Below are 19,129 nucleotides of genomic sequence, written 5' to 3' on the forward strand. Positions count from 1 at the left end.
TAGCCCTTGGCTTGACTATGCTATCAAACAGCTAATAATGTGCTGCTAATGTTACTCAAACCATGTTCCCATTCGCCATCTCTGAGTTACACAGCTGCCTTCTAACAATCAGTATCCTCATGCTTTGAACAATTGAGAAAGTCAGTGGAGAAAGGCATATAGTTCATCATAACATCGTAATATACATAATTTACGTAATTCACCTGCTATATTGCTAAATGTACCTGATTTTTCATATCACCAGAAAAATATGCCGGTATAACCTGGCTACTTTTGAGACTCACCTACTTCAGAGCAGTTAATGATATGATAAAGCCCGCCTGCACGTTGACGGGAATGGTTACAACATGTTTTTGAATTAAAAAACAAGGCCAATTTCAAACTGCGTTTTTGAGACCGTCTTTGGTTCATTGCAGTTTCAGGAGAAAATACTCTGCAATGGTGTTGACTGATGAATTTGCACTTGAAAGTATATTTAAAAAAATCACAGACATATAAACATTCAAAACTTTATTTTCACCACAGAGGGTCTTTAATATGTAGATAATGGGTTGTCACATTTGATTTAAATATTTGCATTTAAGTTCATTTTAAATATTTTTATAGTTCTCGTGGAGCGAATCCCCTGGGTGTCCCCTGAATGCATCTTAGATCCGAAAAACCTGAGTCTTGCCTCAGACAAATGGAGCTTTGGGACAACTTTATGGGAGATTTGCAGCGGAGGAGAAAAGCCACTTGCCAACATGGACAGTTCCAAGGTGAAGCAATACTTGTGTCCACAGTATACTAATACAGTAAATGTTTATTAGAAAATCCTGTTTTGGTTTTAGTGCTGTTAAAGAAATAATCCGTACCTCTTGACGAACATTTCTTGTAATCCTCCATTCAGAAACAATTGTTCTATGAAAACCATCACCAACTACCTGCTCCCAAGTGGACAGAGCTTGCTAACCTGATCAACAACTGCATGGACTACGAGCCAACATTCAGACCTTCATTCAGAGCCATCATACGAGACCTCAACAGTCTCTTCTGCCCAGGTCAGGACAGTCACATGTAACACACCCAGTCCCACTGGCATTTTGATGTGTCACAATTTATTTGTGTTGTTGCTCATTCTTGCACTTGCTGTGTAATGTTGAGTGATGAAATGTGTTCTCAGATTATGAGATCGTGAAGGAGAGTGACATTTTACCCAGCAGAGCAGGAGCATCTGGATTCAGTACTGGAGCGTTTGAGAATGAGGAGCCAGTGCAGTTTGAGGAGAGACATCTCATTTTCCTGCAGCAGCTTGGCAAGGTAGATCATTTTATTTTATATATAAACTGCTATTCAAATGTTTTGGGGCAGTAAGATTTTTATGTTTTTTGTTTTTTTTCAAAGAAATGTATAATTTTATTCAGCAAGACATTTATGTTGAAAAAGATTTCTATTTCAAATAAATGCTAACATTCTTTTCATCAAAGAGTCCTGAAAAAAATGTATTGTGGTTTCAACAAAAATATTAAGCAGCATAACTGTTTTTAACATCAATAATAAGAAATCAGCATATTAGAATGATTTCTAGAGGATCATGTGACACTGAAGACAATAACTGCATCCTAATAGTTGACTAATCGCTAGTCGACCAGAGGAGGCTTAATCGACCAAGATTTTATTTGTCTGTTAGTCACAGAAAAAAAAACTCCACAGTAAAAAAGTGTCGGAAGTCTGTGAGGGACAGATCGTTAATGGCGGGTCCTTGTGGTAGTTACAGTATGTCAGGCAGGATATCGAAACATTCGCCTATTATCCATCAACCTCAAATATGGCTTATCATTTGAAACATGTAAGTAGTAACTTTACATGGCTGCTCACTCACTCTAACGTTAACCTAGATAAATGCGTTTGTGCGGAGTGTGGAAGCGGAAATATAAAGTGCTTATTGCACGACGTGAAGGCTCCAGCATGATCACTTGCATTTCTTCAACTTAAAATACTCATTTGCTCATTTTTGTCATTTTTGCTCATACCGATAAGAGTAATACATCATTCCAAACTTTTATTTGTGTACGCTCATAGTAACAACAAAACATTGTGCTTTTTTAAAATAAAGAAAGCAAACAGGATGTGTCGATCTCCCTGAACTGCAGCGCGTCACGTAAATAAACCAATAAGTGTATACTTGCCTCACAGACATGAGAAATATATCTATATAAAACTTGAAATGTCAAGCGATTGGCAACCAATTCAAGTGGAAAACAAATATTCTCAGATGATGTAATCCATATGAAACGTTATTACACCCTGCCTCTAGGGGAATATAGGAAACTCTAAAAAGGCGTAATAAATAAAGTTGGGTTGTGGTAATGGAATCCCAGCAATGAATCACTCCGGTGGATAATCAAACACATACACAAATCTAAGCAGAAAAAGTAATACATTTATTAAGGAATAACAAGTGAAATAAAGAGCATCTCTTCAGGGTGTCCCAAAGGCTAAAATAACAAACAAAACAAATATAAAAAAGAAAGAGGGGGAAATTAATAACCAAATCCAATAATGAAAGAAAATACATTTATCTTACCTAACTCCGTGCCAAAAACAGAGCTCAAACCAATTTCAAAATAAACAAGGCAGGACACTCCTACGCTCCACATGTAGAATATGTTGTTTGGACATAAGGGGACCGGTTTCAGATCTTGCAGAAAGATACACGTTCCCTTGAACTAATTAACATCTCTAATACACAAATTTGATCATCAGTCGGAGGAGGGATTCCGGAGCACTCAACCCGAGAACGACCGAACCAACAATGAGCTCCCAGACGAGTTCCATCAGCGTCCTTATTAGGGATGGGCATGATTAATCGACGATCGATAATTGATCGTTAAGAATTTCGTCGATCACGTTTATTTGTTATCGATTAAACTAATGCAGGTTGCGTTGCGTAGTGTGAGTCTTGAAGCAATGGAATTCATTTTAGCGCGGAGGTACCTGTGCATCCCGGCAACGTCAGTCCCCTCAGAGCGGGTGTTTTCGGCGGCTGGACTGGCTGTCACCAGGTTGCGGTCGCATCTGATCCCAGATCATGTCAACATGCTTATCTTTCTCAACAGAAATCAGTAGACTGGTGCAGAAGTTCTATGGGAACTTCATGCGTTTTCTCAGATCGGATAGCTGTCTGATTTATCAAAACGATTCCATTTACACCTGGTCACATAAATGTGTTTTTGCAAAACGGATATAAATCCGATCTTGAATTCCTGCACTATATGCATATTTAAATTGTTGCACGTCACCGAAAGCAACTGATATGAGCTGCATTTTATTGATCATCAGCGAAAAATTCTAAATCAAAGACCGCAACAAGATACTGCGGCAACAGCCCTGGTAAGATCATTTCGGTTCTTTACTTTTAATGAAGATGATTGTGTGTTGATGAATGACTTTCACTTTGATTTGCGATAGTTTGCACGTTGGCTTGATGAATAGATGCTCATCTGTGGCGATGCGTGTTGAAGTAGCGTCGTCATATCTGGCTATAACATGACATATAGCCTATAACACGCTCTCACACGTTTATTTCTTAGCATTTTTGGGATAAGTCAAATTTACATATGTGGTTTCAACAACCAGATGCATTTACTCTTGTCCAGTTTCATCTAGAATGCGTCTCAGATCTCCTCCTGAAGTGGTTTGAGCGATCGGGTTTAAATCCGTCTCGAATGCGTTTCGGAGGGCATTTACACCTGGTTTTTTCACGATCGGATAGCTATCCGATCACAGAAAACGGATGAAGTGGCCACGGGTCTCTGTTTAAGAACGCCGGCTCGCAGCTGCAGGTTCCGCTGTTTTAGAGCACCGCAGGGCATATCTTCAAGTCTACCGAACGTCCAGTTTCACTGCCAGTTTATTCTCCGTCCTCAGAGAAAAATGCTAAAATCTCGAAAGTAGGTCTACCTAAGCCCTACTGTTACTGTCCTGTTACTTTATCCTCTACAGTAAAAGACCTGGGTGTTATACTAGACTGCAACCTGTCTTTTGAAAATCATATTTCATATGTTACAAGAACAGCCTTTTTCCACCTTAGAAACATTGCTAAGCTACGTAACATGCTAGCTGGGGGCATGCTAACATGCCCCCAGTTGATCTTCTTGTAATAAAGATCTCATCGAGGACAAACAAACTGTATTTTTGTATTTTCATTGCATTTTTAATTTATAAAAAGTTAAAGAAATAATGAATTTCAATATAAAAATATTAATGATTAATCGATAGTCGATCGTTAATTCTCCCGACGATCGACTAAGAAAATTTAATCGAATGCCCATCCCTAGTCCTTATAGAGACCACACCCTAACTGGACAACCAATGGCTTTCTTACACCCCATCATTGGACAACCTATTAGAAATAGACAAAACAAGGGAGAGAAGAGGAACACAGAGCAATAGAGAAACAATAGGCTAAATAAACACAGGTCGTAACACCCACACACATAAAGAATCTACATAGAATACAGTAGATTTACTCAGAATTAAACGACCGTGATAGTGCATCGGCCAACACGTTATCCTTGCCCTTCTTAAAGCGAATTTCCAGGTTAAAATCCTGGACAAAGAGAGACCAGCACATCATTTGTTGATTTGAGTTTTTCATCCGAGACAAAAAAAACGAATGGATTGTGGTCTGTATATACAACCACCGGAAGAGAACTAGAGCCAGTATATACCTCAAAGTGTTGTAAAGCCATTAAAAAGGCTAACGCCTCCTCCTCAATGGTACTGTAGTTTAACTGATGTTTCAGAAATTTCTTCGAAAAGCACCCAACAGGATGCTCAATCCCATTTTCATCATCCTGCAGAAGGACAGCACCTCCACCTGTAGTACTTGAATCAACATCCAAATGAAATGCACATGAATAATTTGGTGCCGTTAAGACAGGAGCACTACTCAAATGGGTTTTAACAGAATCAAATGCAGTCAGGCATTTGACACACAAAGCATATTTGTTAGAGGCAACACAACTGAGAAATTTTTACGAAATCCCCGATAATAGCCAGACATTCCGAGTTAACGTTTCGTACTGGCCCCTGCAAATTCTGCAATAGCTTGCACTTTCAAAGCAACAGGTCAACCTGCCCTTGCCCCACCTGTTCCCTAGATAGGTAATTGTCGCTTTGCCAAACTCACACTTAGCCAAGTGAAGAGTGAGAGATGCATCCAGTAAACGATTAAAATCAGTGCTCAAAGTTATCAAGTGCTCGTCCCATGTATCCGAATAAACAACATCATTGTGTTTGAAACAGGCTTAAACAGGTTTGAAACAGGCTTTTGAAACTGGTTTCAGTTTGAAACATCACCCTGAACTTGACTCCTCAAGCACTGGAACATAGCCAGAGCGCTGGAACGTAGCCGGAGCGCTGTGCAGTCCGAACGCCATCACCCTATAATTAAGGAAATCATCCGGGGTAACGAAAGCGTAAACTCGGAACTGCGAATTAATTCGCAACTAGATATTTTACCTCGGCCTCCATAACTTTACGTTTAACAGGGTTCACTTTATAAGCACGTTGCTTAATTGGTGAATGATCACCTACGTAAATATCATGCTTCAGTACTTCAGTGCGGGTAGGAACGTCTGAAAACAACTCCGAGGATGAATTGATCAACTTTACTATATCAGTGCGCTGAGGGTCAGATAAATGTGCCAGATGAGAGGTTAAATTCTCCAAAATGGTAGAATTATTCAATCTGCCACCCAACACCAGGGTACTCTGCAGATTCAGTCCATCTTCATCAACATCACTGTCAGAAGCAACCACGATCGAAGCTACTGGAGTGATAACAGAGCTTTTCAACTCAATATCTTCCCCACGACTCACATACAGCTTCAGCATGTTTACATGACACGCGCAAGTTTTTCTTTGTCGATCAGGAGTCCGAACAACATAATTTGTTTCATTCAACTTCTTATCAATGACATATGGTCCAGAGAATCTAGCCTGCGATGCAGCACCCTGGATTGGCAATAAAACCAAGACCTTGTCCCCCTCAGAGAACGAACGAGAAACAGCATTCTTATCAAAACGCTTTTTCATTTTCACGTGCGTACTTTCCAGTGCAGTCTGAGCTAATTTACAGGCATTATGCAATCTCTCTCTAAAGGAACTGACTTATTCTAGTAGATTACAATCCAATTTTTACTCAGTCAGCCAGTTCTCTCTCAACATTTTGAGTGGGCCCCTTACCGTGTGTCCAAAAACCAATTCTGCTGGGCCAAATCCTAGTGACTCCTGAACACTCTCACAGGCACAATAAACATAAGAAAAGGCAACCCCTCATCCCAGTCTTTCCCTGACTCGGCACAATATTTATCCAGCATGGACTTCAAAGTTTGGTGGAACCTCTTGAGAGCACCTTGGGACTCTGGATGATAAGCACTAAATGTAATGTGCTTAATTTTCAGTTGGGACAGTACCTGTTTAAATAGTCGTGACATAAAATTAGTTCCCTGATCCGCTTGGATCACCTGTGGAAAGCCAAAGGGAGAGATGAATGGGATTAGGGCTTTCACCACAGCCTTCGCTTTTAATGAACGCAACGGTACTGCCTCCGGATAGCGAGTTGTCGCGCACATAAGTGTAAGCAGATAAACATGTCCAGATCTTGTTCGCGGTAACGGTCCAACACAGTCCAAGATTACTCATGCAAAAGGCTCTCCCATGACAGGTATAAATTTCAGTGGTGCAGGATGTATAATCTGGTTAGGTTTTCCTACGACCTGACACACGTGGCACGAGCGACAATACTGCGCCACATCACCTTTAATGTCAGGCCAGAGAAAATAGCGCAAAATGCAATGATAGGTTTTAGTAATGCCCAGACGTCCTGCTACATTATCATGGACCACACTCAGAACTTGTTTTCAAAAACACTTAGACTCAACCAGTTGAAAAACAGTATCCCAACCTAAACCATCAGACCCTGCTGGAGTCCACTTTCTCTTTAACACCTCGTTGTCCCAAAAGTAACCTATCGATTTATTCTCAATCTCCTTCAAATTGAACGCTACATTCCTGCAATGCAATAGAGTAGTGTCTTTTTCCTGTTCAGCAGAAATCACGTCTTTATTAATGGACAACGACAGATCAGCTGATTCTAGTTCAGCACCACCAGTCGCGGGCAGCGACTCAGGATCAGATAGCTCAGGTTGTACAATGTGAACTTCACCTTTAACTTGGTCCTCAGCTGCCAAAAAGGTATCCGAAATATCAATCGAATCACCAAACTTACGCGCTTGAGCCCATGTAACTATACACACAGCAAACACTGAAGGAAACTCTGATGCTAACTCACCGGAAGTAACATAATCATACACAGGATTTTCAATGACCTCTGGAAATGGGAGTACTTTCCCTCCAGCGAGATCGTTACCCATAATTAAGGCCACGCCATTCACAGGTAACTTGTGCTGCATTGCCAATTTTACACAGCCTGTTACTAAACCGGATCAAATGTACACATTATGTAACAGTACATTTTTTAACACCCCCAACTCAATCCCTTGAATGAGAACATCAGATCCACAAAACCTTTTCTCAGAAAATGGCAACATACTAGCCAACACAAATGACTGATTGGCCCCTGTATCCCGCAACATGGTTACAGGAACCAGGTCTCGCTCAGATCCACAAAGAAAAATCATCCCCTGACACACAAAAGGATCATATGCGGCATCAATATTCAAACTAAGTTGACTGCCAATTTTCTTAACAAAACCAACACTTTTGGCTGACTTCCATTTTTCAGTGAGGGACAATTCGCAATCAAATGATCAAGTCCATGGCAGTAAAAACATTCACGGGATTCAACTGGTATTACTTGCTTAGTCAAGTCAAGTCAAGTCAAGTTTATTTATATAGCGCTTTTCACAATACAGATTGTATCAAAGCAGCTTCACAGTATTAAATTAAAATAATACATCAGTGTTTGTTTCTAGTGGAAAACGTCCACGTTTGGTAATGCTGATCAATAGTATTGTTGATTGATTAATTAAATTAAATATCCCCAACTGAGCAAGCCAAAGGCAACAGTGGCAAGGAACCGAAAAAAACTCCATCGGGTGACCTAATGGAGAAAAAAAAAACCTTGGGAGAACCCAGGCTCAGTCGGGGGCCAGTTCTCCTCTGGCGTCTATGAACTAGAGGTCGGATTTAACTGTAAGATTAAAAGTATTATATGAATGCCTGGCTGAAGAGATGCGTCTTTAATCTAGTTTTAAACTGGGAGAGCGAGTCTGAGCAACGAACAGTATCAGGAAGGCTATTCCAGAGTTTTGGAGCTAAATGTGAAAATGCTCTCCCTCCTTTGGTGGACCTAGATATCCTAGGTATGACCAAAAGCCTCGAATTTAGTGATCTGCGATGGATTATAGGGCGATAGAAGATCCGTTAAATAGACTGGAGCTAAGCCGTTTAGGGCTTTATAAGTCAGTAGCAATACCTTGTAATTAATACGGAACTTTATATGTAACCAATGCAGTGATGATAAAATTGGTGTTATATGATCATATTTTCTTGATCTAGTAAGAACTCTGGCGGCGGCATTTTGGACTAACTGTAGCTTGTTTATTAAGGATGCAGGACAACCGGCTAATAAAGCATTACAGTAATCTAGTCTCGATGTCATGAATGCATGAACTAACTTTTCTGCATCAGAAACTGATAGCATGTTACGTAGCTTAGCAATGTTTCTAAGGTGGAAAAAGGCTGTTCTTGTAACATATGAAATATGATTTTCAAAAGACAGGTTGCAGTCTAGTATAACACCCAGGTCTTTTACTGTAGAGGATAAAGTAACAGGACAGTAACAGTAGGGCTTAGGTAGACCTACTTTCGAGATTTTAGCATTTTTCTCTGAGGACGGAGAATAAAATTTGTGACGTACAACAAAAGCATTTTTATGAGTCAGAGTAAACTCATCTGCACAGACAGCAGCCTCGGCAAGAGTCAAAACTCTCTTTTCGTTCAAATAGACAACAATTCGGTCTGGCAATGAATTTTTTTTTAATCAAAATCAAAATCAACTCACAGTTTTTCAAAATTAGCGACTATGCTGGAGTGACACCATCTATCAAAAAGCACAGTCTTCTCGTACACCCTTAGCACTGCACTTTTCAGTTTATCATCACTTTTCAGTGTATCGCCAAAATACGAATCTACCTCATTATCTCTAAATGCGGGCACTAGGGTTAGATGACGACTAACATCAAAATCAACAAAATGACCAGGAGCAACAGACAAAGGCACAGAGGGTGAATGATAGTCAACACTAGTAGAGGGTACATCAAATTGAGCCTTAAAGGAGAACTCCGGTCAATTTTAACATTGAGCTCATTTTTTTGTACATTTGGAGTGCTGTCAATACAGAGAACAACGACAAAAATCGGTGTTGCCTACACCGAGTTATTCTATTTTTAAAATTTGCACCCTGTTGACTTCAATGGGGCAAGTACTAAACCTGCTTTTAGCCTCTTAACATCCTTGATGTGTCATTACAAGTGCACAGAAAATGTGAGTGATTCCTTCTGAGTGAACACGAGTGAGTCTGACTGCAGTAGATGTGAAAGAAATGTATAAAAATTATGTTATTTAAGCCAGCGCAAATACCTTTGTTTACATCCTGTTTTTCGGTTGAAGTCCAAAGTAGTCGATTGCAGAGTTCACACGCATAGGTTTAATACCTATGATCACGCGCGTAAACTCGGCAATCGACTACTTTGGACTTCAACCGAAAAACAGGATGTAAACAAAGGCTTAAATAACATCATTTTTATACATATCTTTCACATCTACTGCAGTCAGACTCACTCGTGTTCACTCAGAAGGAATCACTCACATTTTCTGTGCACTTGTAATGACACATCAAGGATGTTAAGAGGCTAAAAGCAGGTTTAGTACTTGCCCCATTGAAGTCAACAGGGTGCAAATTTTAAAAATAGAATAACTCGGTGTAGGCAACACCGATTTTTGTCGTTGTTCTCTGTATTGACAGCACTCCAAATGTACAAAAAAATGAGCTCAATGTTAAAATTGACCGGAGTTCTCCTTTAACTGAACTGGAACGATGATCATCAGCCTGCGTTTCTAGTTCACACTGCCTAAAACGTAACAGTTGAGTAGTGTGCTCCTGACGTTTTATTTCGAGATCTAATAGCTTTAACTGAATAGCTAAATCCTCTGAGTTTACACCACTAAAGCCCCTTTCACACAGTGCTTTGAACCCGGGAAATTGCTGGTAAATTGCCAGAGTGCCTTCTGTGTGAACGCAAACATGACCCGGGATTGATGCCGGGATCGATGCCGGGTTGGGGACCTAGTAACATTGCCGTGTTCAGTCCCGGAACGCGCGCTGTGTGAACAAAAGCCGTAATAATGCCGTGTCGTAATGATGACGCTGAAGCCGGGATCGTTCGCCAGCTGTGAAACGGTATGTAATGCGTAAGTTTATGATCGAATCAGAGAAAAAAATGCACAAGCGTGGTTTCTCGAGAGAGAAATCGCAGCTCATAAGCAAACTTAAGACGCTGCTCAGACATTAAAAGTCACATCGATGTCACGTGTCTTTACGGGATTTTTACGGGTTGTGTGTGAACGCACTCTCTGATTCCGGAAAATCACTGGCAGTGTGAATGAACCAAAATCAAACGAACCCGGGTCAAATCCCGGGTCACTTTATCTGTGTATTTTCCGGAATCTCTGTGTGAAAGGGGCTTAAGTGAGCGCAACATGGGATCTGAACTCGCAACATCAGTGCTATCTTCATCACTTACCTCAACGTTAGAACTAGGCTGCAAAATACCCTGCTTAATGCAGCTTGAATTACGTCTCACAGTTCCTTCTTTCTAGCAGTTTTTATAAAAATATCATAGAAGTCAGTGATTAAGTATAAATTTGCTTAAGTATAAACTTTCCGACAGGACTCCAAAACTTCACATGAAGGAGCCTGTTTTTAAACGCCTCAATACTAAATTCCATTTATCAACCTACTACTTCCCCAACACGCATGGAAAAAAACTGCCAATCAAAACATAAAATATATGTGGTACTCACCAGCAAAGCCGCAAACTTCTCAGTTTGGATCGGGCGAATTTCCAAATCAAAAATAGAATTGGTCGGACGAGCCCCCAATTATTACGCCCCGCCTCTAGGGGAATATACGAAACTTTAAAAAGGCGTAATAAATAAAGTTGGGTTGTGGTAATGGAATCCCAGCAACGAATCACTCCGGTGGATAATCAAACCAGAAAAAGTAATACATTTATTAAGGAATAACAAGTGAAAAAATAACAAACAGAACAAATATAAAAAAGAAAGAGGGGGAAATTAATAACCTAATCCAATGATAAAACGCTTTGGCAAGCTTTATGCGTGCGCTTGAGAATTAAAGGCTCATTATTATGATTTATATGAATCATTAATATACACGTGCGATTAGTCGACTACTCGCTTAATTGAATGACTACTAGTCAACTAGAAAAATCTTTAGTCGAGGGCGCTGCTGAAGACTGAAGTAATGGCTGCTTTTGTTTTGCCATCACAGGAATAAATTACTTTTTAAAATATATTAAAATAAAACAGTTATTTTAAATTGTAATAATATTTAACAACATCACTGTTACATTTGTTATCAAATATGTACAGCATTATTTCAAAAACAGTAAACATACAGTATCTTACCAACCCTATACGTTTGAATGGTTGTTTATGTATGAATTGTCGATTTGCTTCATATTTCTTTAATGCTTAAAGGGGAGCATCAAGTGTAGTTCTACAGATTTTTTTATTTTTTATGACTATTTCAATTGCCACAGTATTTGGAAAATAGTAAAAAAATAAAATAATAATAATAATGTGTGCTAACCACAGTAATTATCTCCTGTTTCCAGGGAAATTTTGGCAGTGTGGAAATGTGCAGGTATGATCCCCTGCAGGACAACACCGGTGAGGTGGTGGCAGTGAAAAAATTACAACACAGCACCACTGAACACATCCGTGACTTTGAACGGGAAATCGAGATCCTCAAATCCCTCCAGCATGAGAACATTGTGAAATATAAAGGCGTGTGCTACGGTGCAGGTACTGGATGAATGAAGTGTTGTGAAACCTTTTGTTGCTTTAGATGCATCATCTTTAGTTCAGACCCAAACATTTACTCAGAATTTGAGTGACTGCCAATGTTTTCCATTCCCTTACGTGTTGATTGAGTCAGTAAAAGATCAGATTTTTTTACGATTGTCTAAATTGACATTGCTTGATAATGTCAATAAGATGAATAAGATTGTAGTGCTGGCAGATGCATTGGCATGTGCTGTTACACTTGGTTCAACTACTTCAAATCAAAGTTTGATTCCAGACAAGCAATGCATAGAAATTAAGCAAGTGGTATTTAGGCCATTTACCACCAGAGATCACCAGTGAACCAGAAAATTAAAATTTCTGTTAATTTTTTCAGCATTGATCAAGTTGACATTTCTTTGAGTGGCAGTAACTGAGCATTATAAGGCCATATTTTGATTAATATTAATAATACTCTAAGATAAAATTAAGGTGTTGTGAGACCATCAGTCTCTTGACTGACCAGCACAATAATAGCATTAATAAAGGATCACAGTCTAATTGCATGTTTTCCCATGAAAATTGGCTGTCCTGTTCAAACATATAAAAGCATGAAATGAAAATTCGCCCAATCAGTTTTTTTAATGCATGTTGAAATTCGCCCCATTTATTTTAATACATTTTATTGATTTTATTTTTAACAATTTATTATATGCTTTATATATAGCATAAAATATGTGCTTAGTATATAGTATATGCTTTATTTTTAAACCTTGCCATTCTTTTAATCAAAATATGTTCTGGTGAAATTACTTCTTTCTACAAGTTTGCATTTAGATCTGCCTCCTTCCAATCAACAATGTATAGGCTCTCATTTACTTTTCATTTACGCTTGCATTGCAAATTAATGTTTTACTTCCATAAATGCACCAAACCCAGCTCTTGTCTCAAAGAGATTCGAATCTGAACCAGAAGAGAACCCCCAAACGAGTGCATGATTTTTAAAACCGTGTGTTCTAGTTATTCTAGTTATCTAGTTATTGAGCGCTCTCCATTGTTTTTTGACTAATTTTTACCACATTGAAGAACTATGCTTCTGTCTTATTGCAAACTCTAATGTCTTGTTCTCTTAGGAAGGAGAAACCTTCGACTGATTATGGAGTACCTGCCTTACGGAAGTCTACGAGACTATCTCAACAAGAACAGAGACAGGATTGACCACAAAAAACTTGTGCATTATGCATCTCAAATATGCAAGGTAATAAATACCTTTCTTCTTATCAGGGCCATGCACAGACCATTTGTGACCCTGGATCACAAAACCAGTCACATGTCGCACGGGTATATTTGTGGCAATAGCCAACAATACATTGTATGGGTCAAAATTATTGATTTTTCTTTTATGCCAAAAATCATTAGGATATCAAGTAAAGATCATGTTCCATGAAGATATTTTGTAAATTTCCTATAGTTGTATCTCGACCAAATATTGTCATATCCTAACAAACCATACATCAATTGACAGCTTATTTATTCAGCTTTCATGTGATGTATAAATCTCAATTTCATAAAATTGCTCCATGTGACTTGGTTTTGTGGTCCAGGGTCACATTTGAGGGGTATGTGTTGAAACTGAAAAGGGCACCCCCTCCCTTTTTTAAATTTTTTTTATATTTAGATTATTTAGTAAGCCTACATAAAAGGAAGAAATGGTCACATCTTCATGAAAAATTCAATAACACAAAATAATATTCTCAAAAGCTTTAGATTTATTCACTATTAATAACAACCATAATAATAATATAGATATACAGGGTTTCAGGGCTATAAGGGCTAAACCCCTAAAAAAAAAACATGTTTTACTACATTTATACATGTGAAGACGAGCGGAGAGTATAGAATAGGCCTACTATAGATTCAAAAATTAGCTAGATGGCGTATACGTGCATATTAACAGCCTTGAATTAACCATAGTTTAATATTATTACCATAACATGATTAAATGTTCATAAATTAAGTGTATCAGCAATCATAAATCCAAGAAAAAATTTCTTAGAAATGTTACCTAGGTGAAGTTCCAGTACGAAACAGCGCAGGGGCGCACCTGTGCTTATGATTTTCCGATGGTAAAAACAAATTATAGGCTATGTTGTTGTATTACTTATCAATATATTGTTAACTTTTACAAAAGTGTAACTTAAATGCAGTTACAGGGTTTTTGACCAGCGAATGAGTGCAAATGTGCATTTTGTCCGTCATTAAAACTGCGCCAGCGGCATCACATTACATTTTCATCAACAGGTTACAAACTAGTTTGTTGTACCTATATGGGCGCTCAGTTTTTCCTGTTGTAAAATACATTTTGCCAAAATCTCATTTTATAAAAGATGAAATGCCTATGCACAGGCTATTTAAGTGTAGGCTGTGTATTGGCTATGACTAGCAAATGCTTGACCTCTCTCTCAGGTCAGGTCCCACATGTCAGTCAGACATCAAATAAATAAAATATGAGCCTTTATAGACAGTGTTTAGTACTTATTCAAACAACAAGATCTTTGTTTACCCTTGCAAAACTTCGTTCAGCTGCTGTGCGGCTGCTGCGGAACTTCAGTTCATTCAGTCAAGATAGAGGTTATCAGGCCCGAGTCATCAGGTTTACTGACAGTTTGAGGATCGAACAAGATTTACACAAGCTCTTTTTAAGAACTTTCATTGGCTAAATCTTTGAAGAACCAGGATTCCCTTTGTCTTAAAAAACCCATATACGAAAAAGTGCGATTTATAGACTTGTGTGATTAGAAAAATGCATATAGAATCTTAAGATTTTAGTGAATATACACTTTTGTAGTTACGCCAAGCTCTAAAACAGGGGTTCTCAAATCTGCAGGAAAGTGGATCTCGAAGGACAGAGTTTAGCTCCAAACCTGATTAAAAAATAGAAATGAATGAGAAGTGCCTTAAACTAAATCATACCTGTTGCACAATTGTCCGTGACTTATCTTTTTTCGTGTATTCTTGAAATGTATATTAGTTATGCTAGTTGTTTTTGCTATGGTATCTTTAAACCATAGGCAAAAGTTCCTTGTGTTAGTGTTCTTTAGCCTGTTGGTTTTTGTTCATGGTATTCAGCTACAATAAAATGCAATAAGACTTCAAATAAATGTGAATGATATCTACGTTATTTTTTTTACCTTATCAAAATCGAAATTAGGAATTGATAAGAATCGGAATTGGAATTGTTAAAATTTAAACGATACTCAACCCTAGTCTTGTAGTAATATTATCATGTGTCTCTACTAATTTTGTTCTGTAAGCCTCTTTCTTTCTCTTCTTTTCAAACAAAAAGTCTCTTCACTCTTTTTCCCTTTTTTACATCATCTTATTCCACAACAATGTTGAATCTCCTGAAATTGTCACGTCTGCTATGTCTCTACAGGGAATGGAATACCTTGCGACAAAGCGGTACATTCACAGAGACCTGGCCACACGAAACATCCTAGTGGAGAGTGAGTTCAGGGTGAAGATTGGTGACTTTGGCTTGACCAAGGTTTTACCTCAGGACAAAGAGTACTACAAGGTTAAGGAACCTGGAGAGAGTCCAATATTCTGGTATGTCTTTGTTTTTCATTCAAACCTGTATGACTTTCATGTTCCGTTGGAACACAAAAGCTGAAAGCAGAGGAAAGTGAGTCATAGGTGTTTAGAACAACATGTCTAAAAAATATTTGTTTGTTGTGACAGGTATGCGCCCGAGTCTCTTACTGAGAGTAAGTTCTCAGTAGCGTCAGACATCTGGAGTTTTGGAGTGGTTCTGTATGAACTCTTTACGTACAGCGACAAGCTCTGTAGCCCACCTACAGTAAGTATCACAGCCGTTCTTTGACATTTCTCGTTTTGTTCTCTGGACATGCCGCGTTCACAATAAGGGCAACATTTAACAGTTGCTTGTTTTGAATTGCTTTGGCTATGTAAATCACACAGGACATGTCCAAAGAACTTGTCAACGACACCGCATAGAGTAACTGTTAAATAAGAAGCTCTATTTTGTTGTGTTCAGGTTTTCCTGAGTATGATGGGAGGTGACAAGCAGGGACAAACGATAGTCTATCATCTCATTGAACTCTTGAAAAGAGGAAACCGTTTACCCCAACCTATGGGCTGTCCCTCAGAGGTACCAGATCAGAACACATTCAACACAATGTCAACTGTATTACTTTTTTCTTTTTCTTTTTTTTTCTTATACTTTGTTTATTGAGATGCAACAACTTATGCCAGTATAATACAACAATATCATACATTAAAAAGTTAGATCTCTTTTACAGAATAATAAAAAAGAAAGAAAGAAAGAAAGAAAATAAAAAAAGGCACAGGTCAATTAGGATAGCTATACATTAAGAAGAGTTGGAAATAATCACGCATACAAGAGGGGGTAATTTAGGAAAAATAGTAAGTGATTAGATGACTAATGATTTAGTAGTAATAAAATGCGAGTGAAAATAGGTTGATAATCAAGTTATCTTATTTCTTTCTACCTCATTCATTATATTACTAAAATCAGAATTTGAAATAAAGGAAACTATTACATTTTTAAAAAACTTCAATATTAAAAACTGTGGAAACATCACAGTCTGAAAAGGTTCTATTATAATGAATTCTGAAGGATCATGTGACACTGAAAACTGCAGTAATGATGCTGAAAATTCAGCTTTGATCTCACAGGAATAAATTACATTTTACAATATATTACAATAGAACACAGTCATTTAAATTGTAATAATATTTCACAATATTACTGTTTTATTGTATTTTTGATCAAATAAATGCAGAGCATAAGGGACTTATTTTAAAACATAAAAAGAATCTCACTGACCCCAAGCTTTTGAATGGTAGTGTATAATTGTGTAAATGATGAATAATTCAGGTCTAAAACAGGTCTTTGTAAATCAGCTCTTGTTAAACACTGACTTTTTGAATTCTTTTAGATGTGCGAGATCATGCAGGAATGCTGGGACAACGATCTCAGTCTTCGGCCAACCTTCAAGGAGCTCGCTCTCCGTGTGGACCTGATCCGGGACGGTAGCGATTCAGACCGATATACCCAAGTGCCTGAGTTTTAAGAGAGAAGCTTCACTCGCTCACCGCTGCCACCCAGATATCCAGCTTTGAGTCTGTCCTCTGGCCCTGTCCGCTGTCTTAAAATCCTTCTTTGTGCCATTACGGCAGATCTAACCCCAGAACTTGATCACCTCATCTTCTGTCTGAACAATTAACGTCATTTATATCAAGAATGGGTTTCTCTTTTGCTAGCAGTGCTGGCATGCGCCCCTCTATCAGTGATGGTATAAATGAATGAATCGTTTTATTAAGAAATGCAAAAGCTGTGCATTTTTACATCCATGTGTTTGTATGTACATATATAAAGATGATTTTATAATTTTATAAAAATGAAATGAATTGTTTGGAAGCAGAAGTAAATTAAGATTTAAAAAAATATATATAATTGTTTATTGGTTGTTTGTTGTAATGCAGTTGGTATCTGATTTAAAAGATATAAAAGATCTTGCTATTGTAAGTCTTTCTGTTTTTCTTTGAATAAAAAATGCTAATGTGTTTCAGTCATCGCTACAGCCCAAAGTAGCCGCTAATGAGCCATTCCCCAGTGGCATATTCCCCATTAACCTCTTTGTAAAGCAATGGGCATGTGGAGTACGCGCTAACGTATTGCTCTTCAGCGCCACAGTCGGTCAAACTGCTATTTACAATTATTCAAGGAATTCTATGGATAGACTGTAGAAATACATTTTTGTTTTTTGTCCTCAAACAGTTTGATATTTACTTGAAGAAAGAACATGCGGGTTGTGTATTCTGATCCGTCATGCCCCTGGAGCTTTGGAATGGCAACAGTGCGGGGTATCAAACATAGACTTGACATTATCCTCTTACCGCTGGCTGGTACCAGTTTTCACCACACCGACTGACCCTTGTGTTATTGGAGCAATTTGAAAGTTTCCGAAATGAAACTGATCTGAGTACACTACTCAGAACTATTTTGTGACAAATGAAGCTTGTTAACATAAGCAGCATTGGCCTGTAAGCCAAACATTCTGCTTTGCTTTGTCCTTTCATTGTTTACTGAAATGTAAACAGTTCAGTCGTTTCCCACAATCCAAAGTGAGAGCGACTTTTTAGTCGTATCGCTGTAATTCTGGCGTTCACATTGTGTCTTATTTTGAATAACTTAAGTACAGATATTAGGATGCATTTTCATCATGATTCACTTTGCTTATAAAATCACAATTTGATTTGGATTATGATGTCAATTTCTCTGATGCCCTGATTTTGGTCCTGAAACCAGCTTGGATTAGACTCTCACTATTTAGTTCACATTTTTATGGTAACCATGGCATTCACAATACAGAGTTTTGCTTTATTGAAGCAACCGTTGATATGCTAACAGTGTCTTCTCAGTAATTCAGGACAGTGCAGAAGACTTCATGTACTCTTGATGTACTGTAATTGATCTGTTCTTTCACATTTACAAGACCTCTGTTAACTCGTATTATATATTTGTGTTATACAGATAGAGATTGTTACAGAATTGATTGCAACACGTTGACAGCTCATGTTTCAGAGAAATGGCTGTGGAATAACATTCTTTTATAATTGAAGCAACATTTATGTTGCATATGCATTAGTGAAATAAGTATTTCGATGAAAGTGCATGAGAGAATGGACGGAAGTATGGCATGCCTTTTATTCCTTAAACTATATATGTTTCAGTCATGTGACTTTACTCATCTGCCACATTTATGGCCATCAGTCGGGCAAAGTAATGGCAGTGAACAAAAAAAAACATACCTAGACAAAAAAAAAAAACATTGACCACTGGATTTGATCCTTAAAAGGTCCCAGAAAACATTTTGCACAAACCCTACCATATCTTACATTCATGGACATTTATATATTTAATCCAATGTCCATTGTATGTATGTGTATGTGTATATATATATATTTATATATAGACTACTGT

At 38.1% G+C, this 19,129-nt stretch overlaps 1 protein-coding gene across 2 annotated transcripts in view; it reads left to right on the plus strand.

Annotated features, from left to right (window-relative positions):
- Positions 1-18,940, plus strand: part of jak2b (Janus kinase 2b) — a 52,275-nt gene extending 33,335 nt beyond the window's left edge. For both annotated transcript variants that reach the window (XM_079870998.1, XM_079870997.1), the window contains exons 16-24: positions 607-758; positions 890-1,040; positions 1,163-1,299; positions 11,931-12,120; positions 13,233-13,357; positions 15,536-15,708; positions 15,841-15,958; positions 16,157-16,270; positions 17,082-18,940. In XM_079870998.1, coding sequence (XP_079727124.1) covers positions 607-758; positions 890-1,040; positions 1,163-1,299; positions 11,931-12,120; positions 13,233-13,357; positions 15,536-15,708; positions 15,841-15,958; positions 16,157-16,270; positions 17,082-17,216 — 1,295 coding nt within the window. In that variant the 3' untranslated portion in view covers positions 17,217-18,940. The remainder of the gene's footprint in view (positions 1-606; positions 759-889; positions 1,041-1,162; positions 1,300-11,930; positions 12,121-13,232; positions 13,358-15,535; positions 15,709-15,840; positions 15,959-16,156; positions 16,271-17,081) is intronic.
- Positions 18,941-19,129: the final 189 nt, after the last annotated feature.

Source organism: Squalius cephalus (assembly GCF_949319135.1).
Source record: "Squalius cephalus genome assembly, chromosome: 5".
NCBI classification, from domain to species: domain Eukaryota; kingdom Metazoa; phylum Chordata; class Actinopteri; order Cypriniformes; family Leuciscidae; genus Squalius; species Squalius cephalus.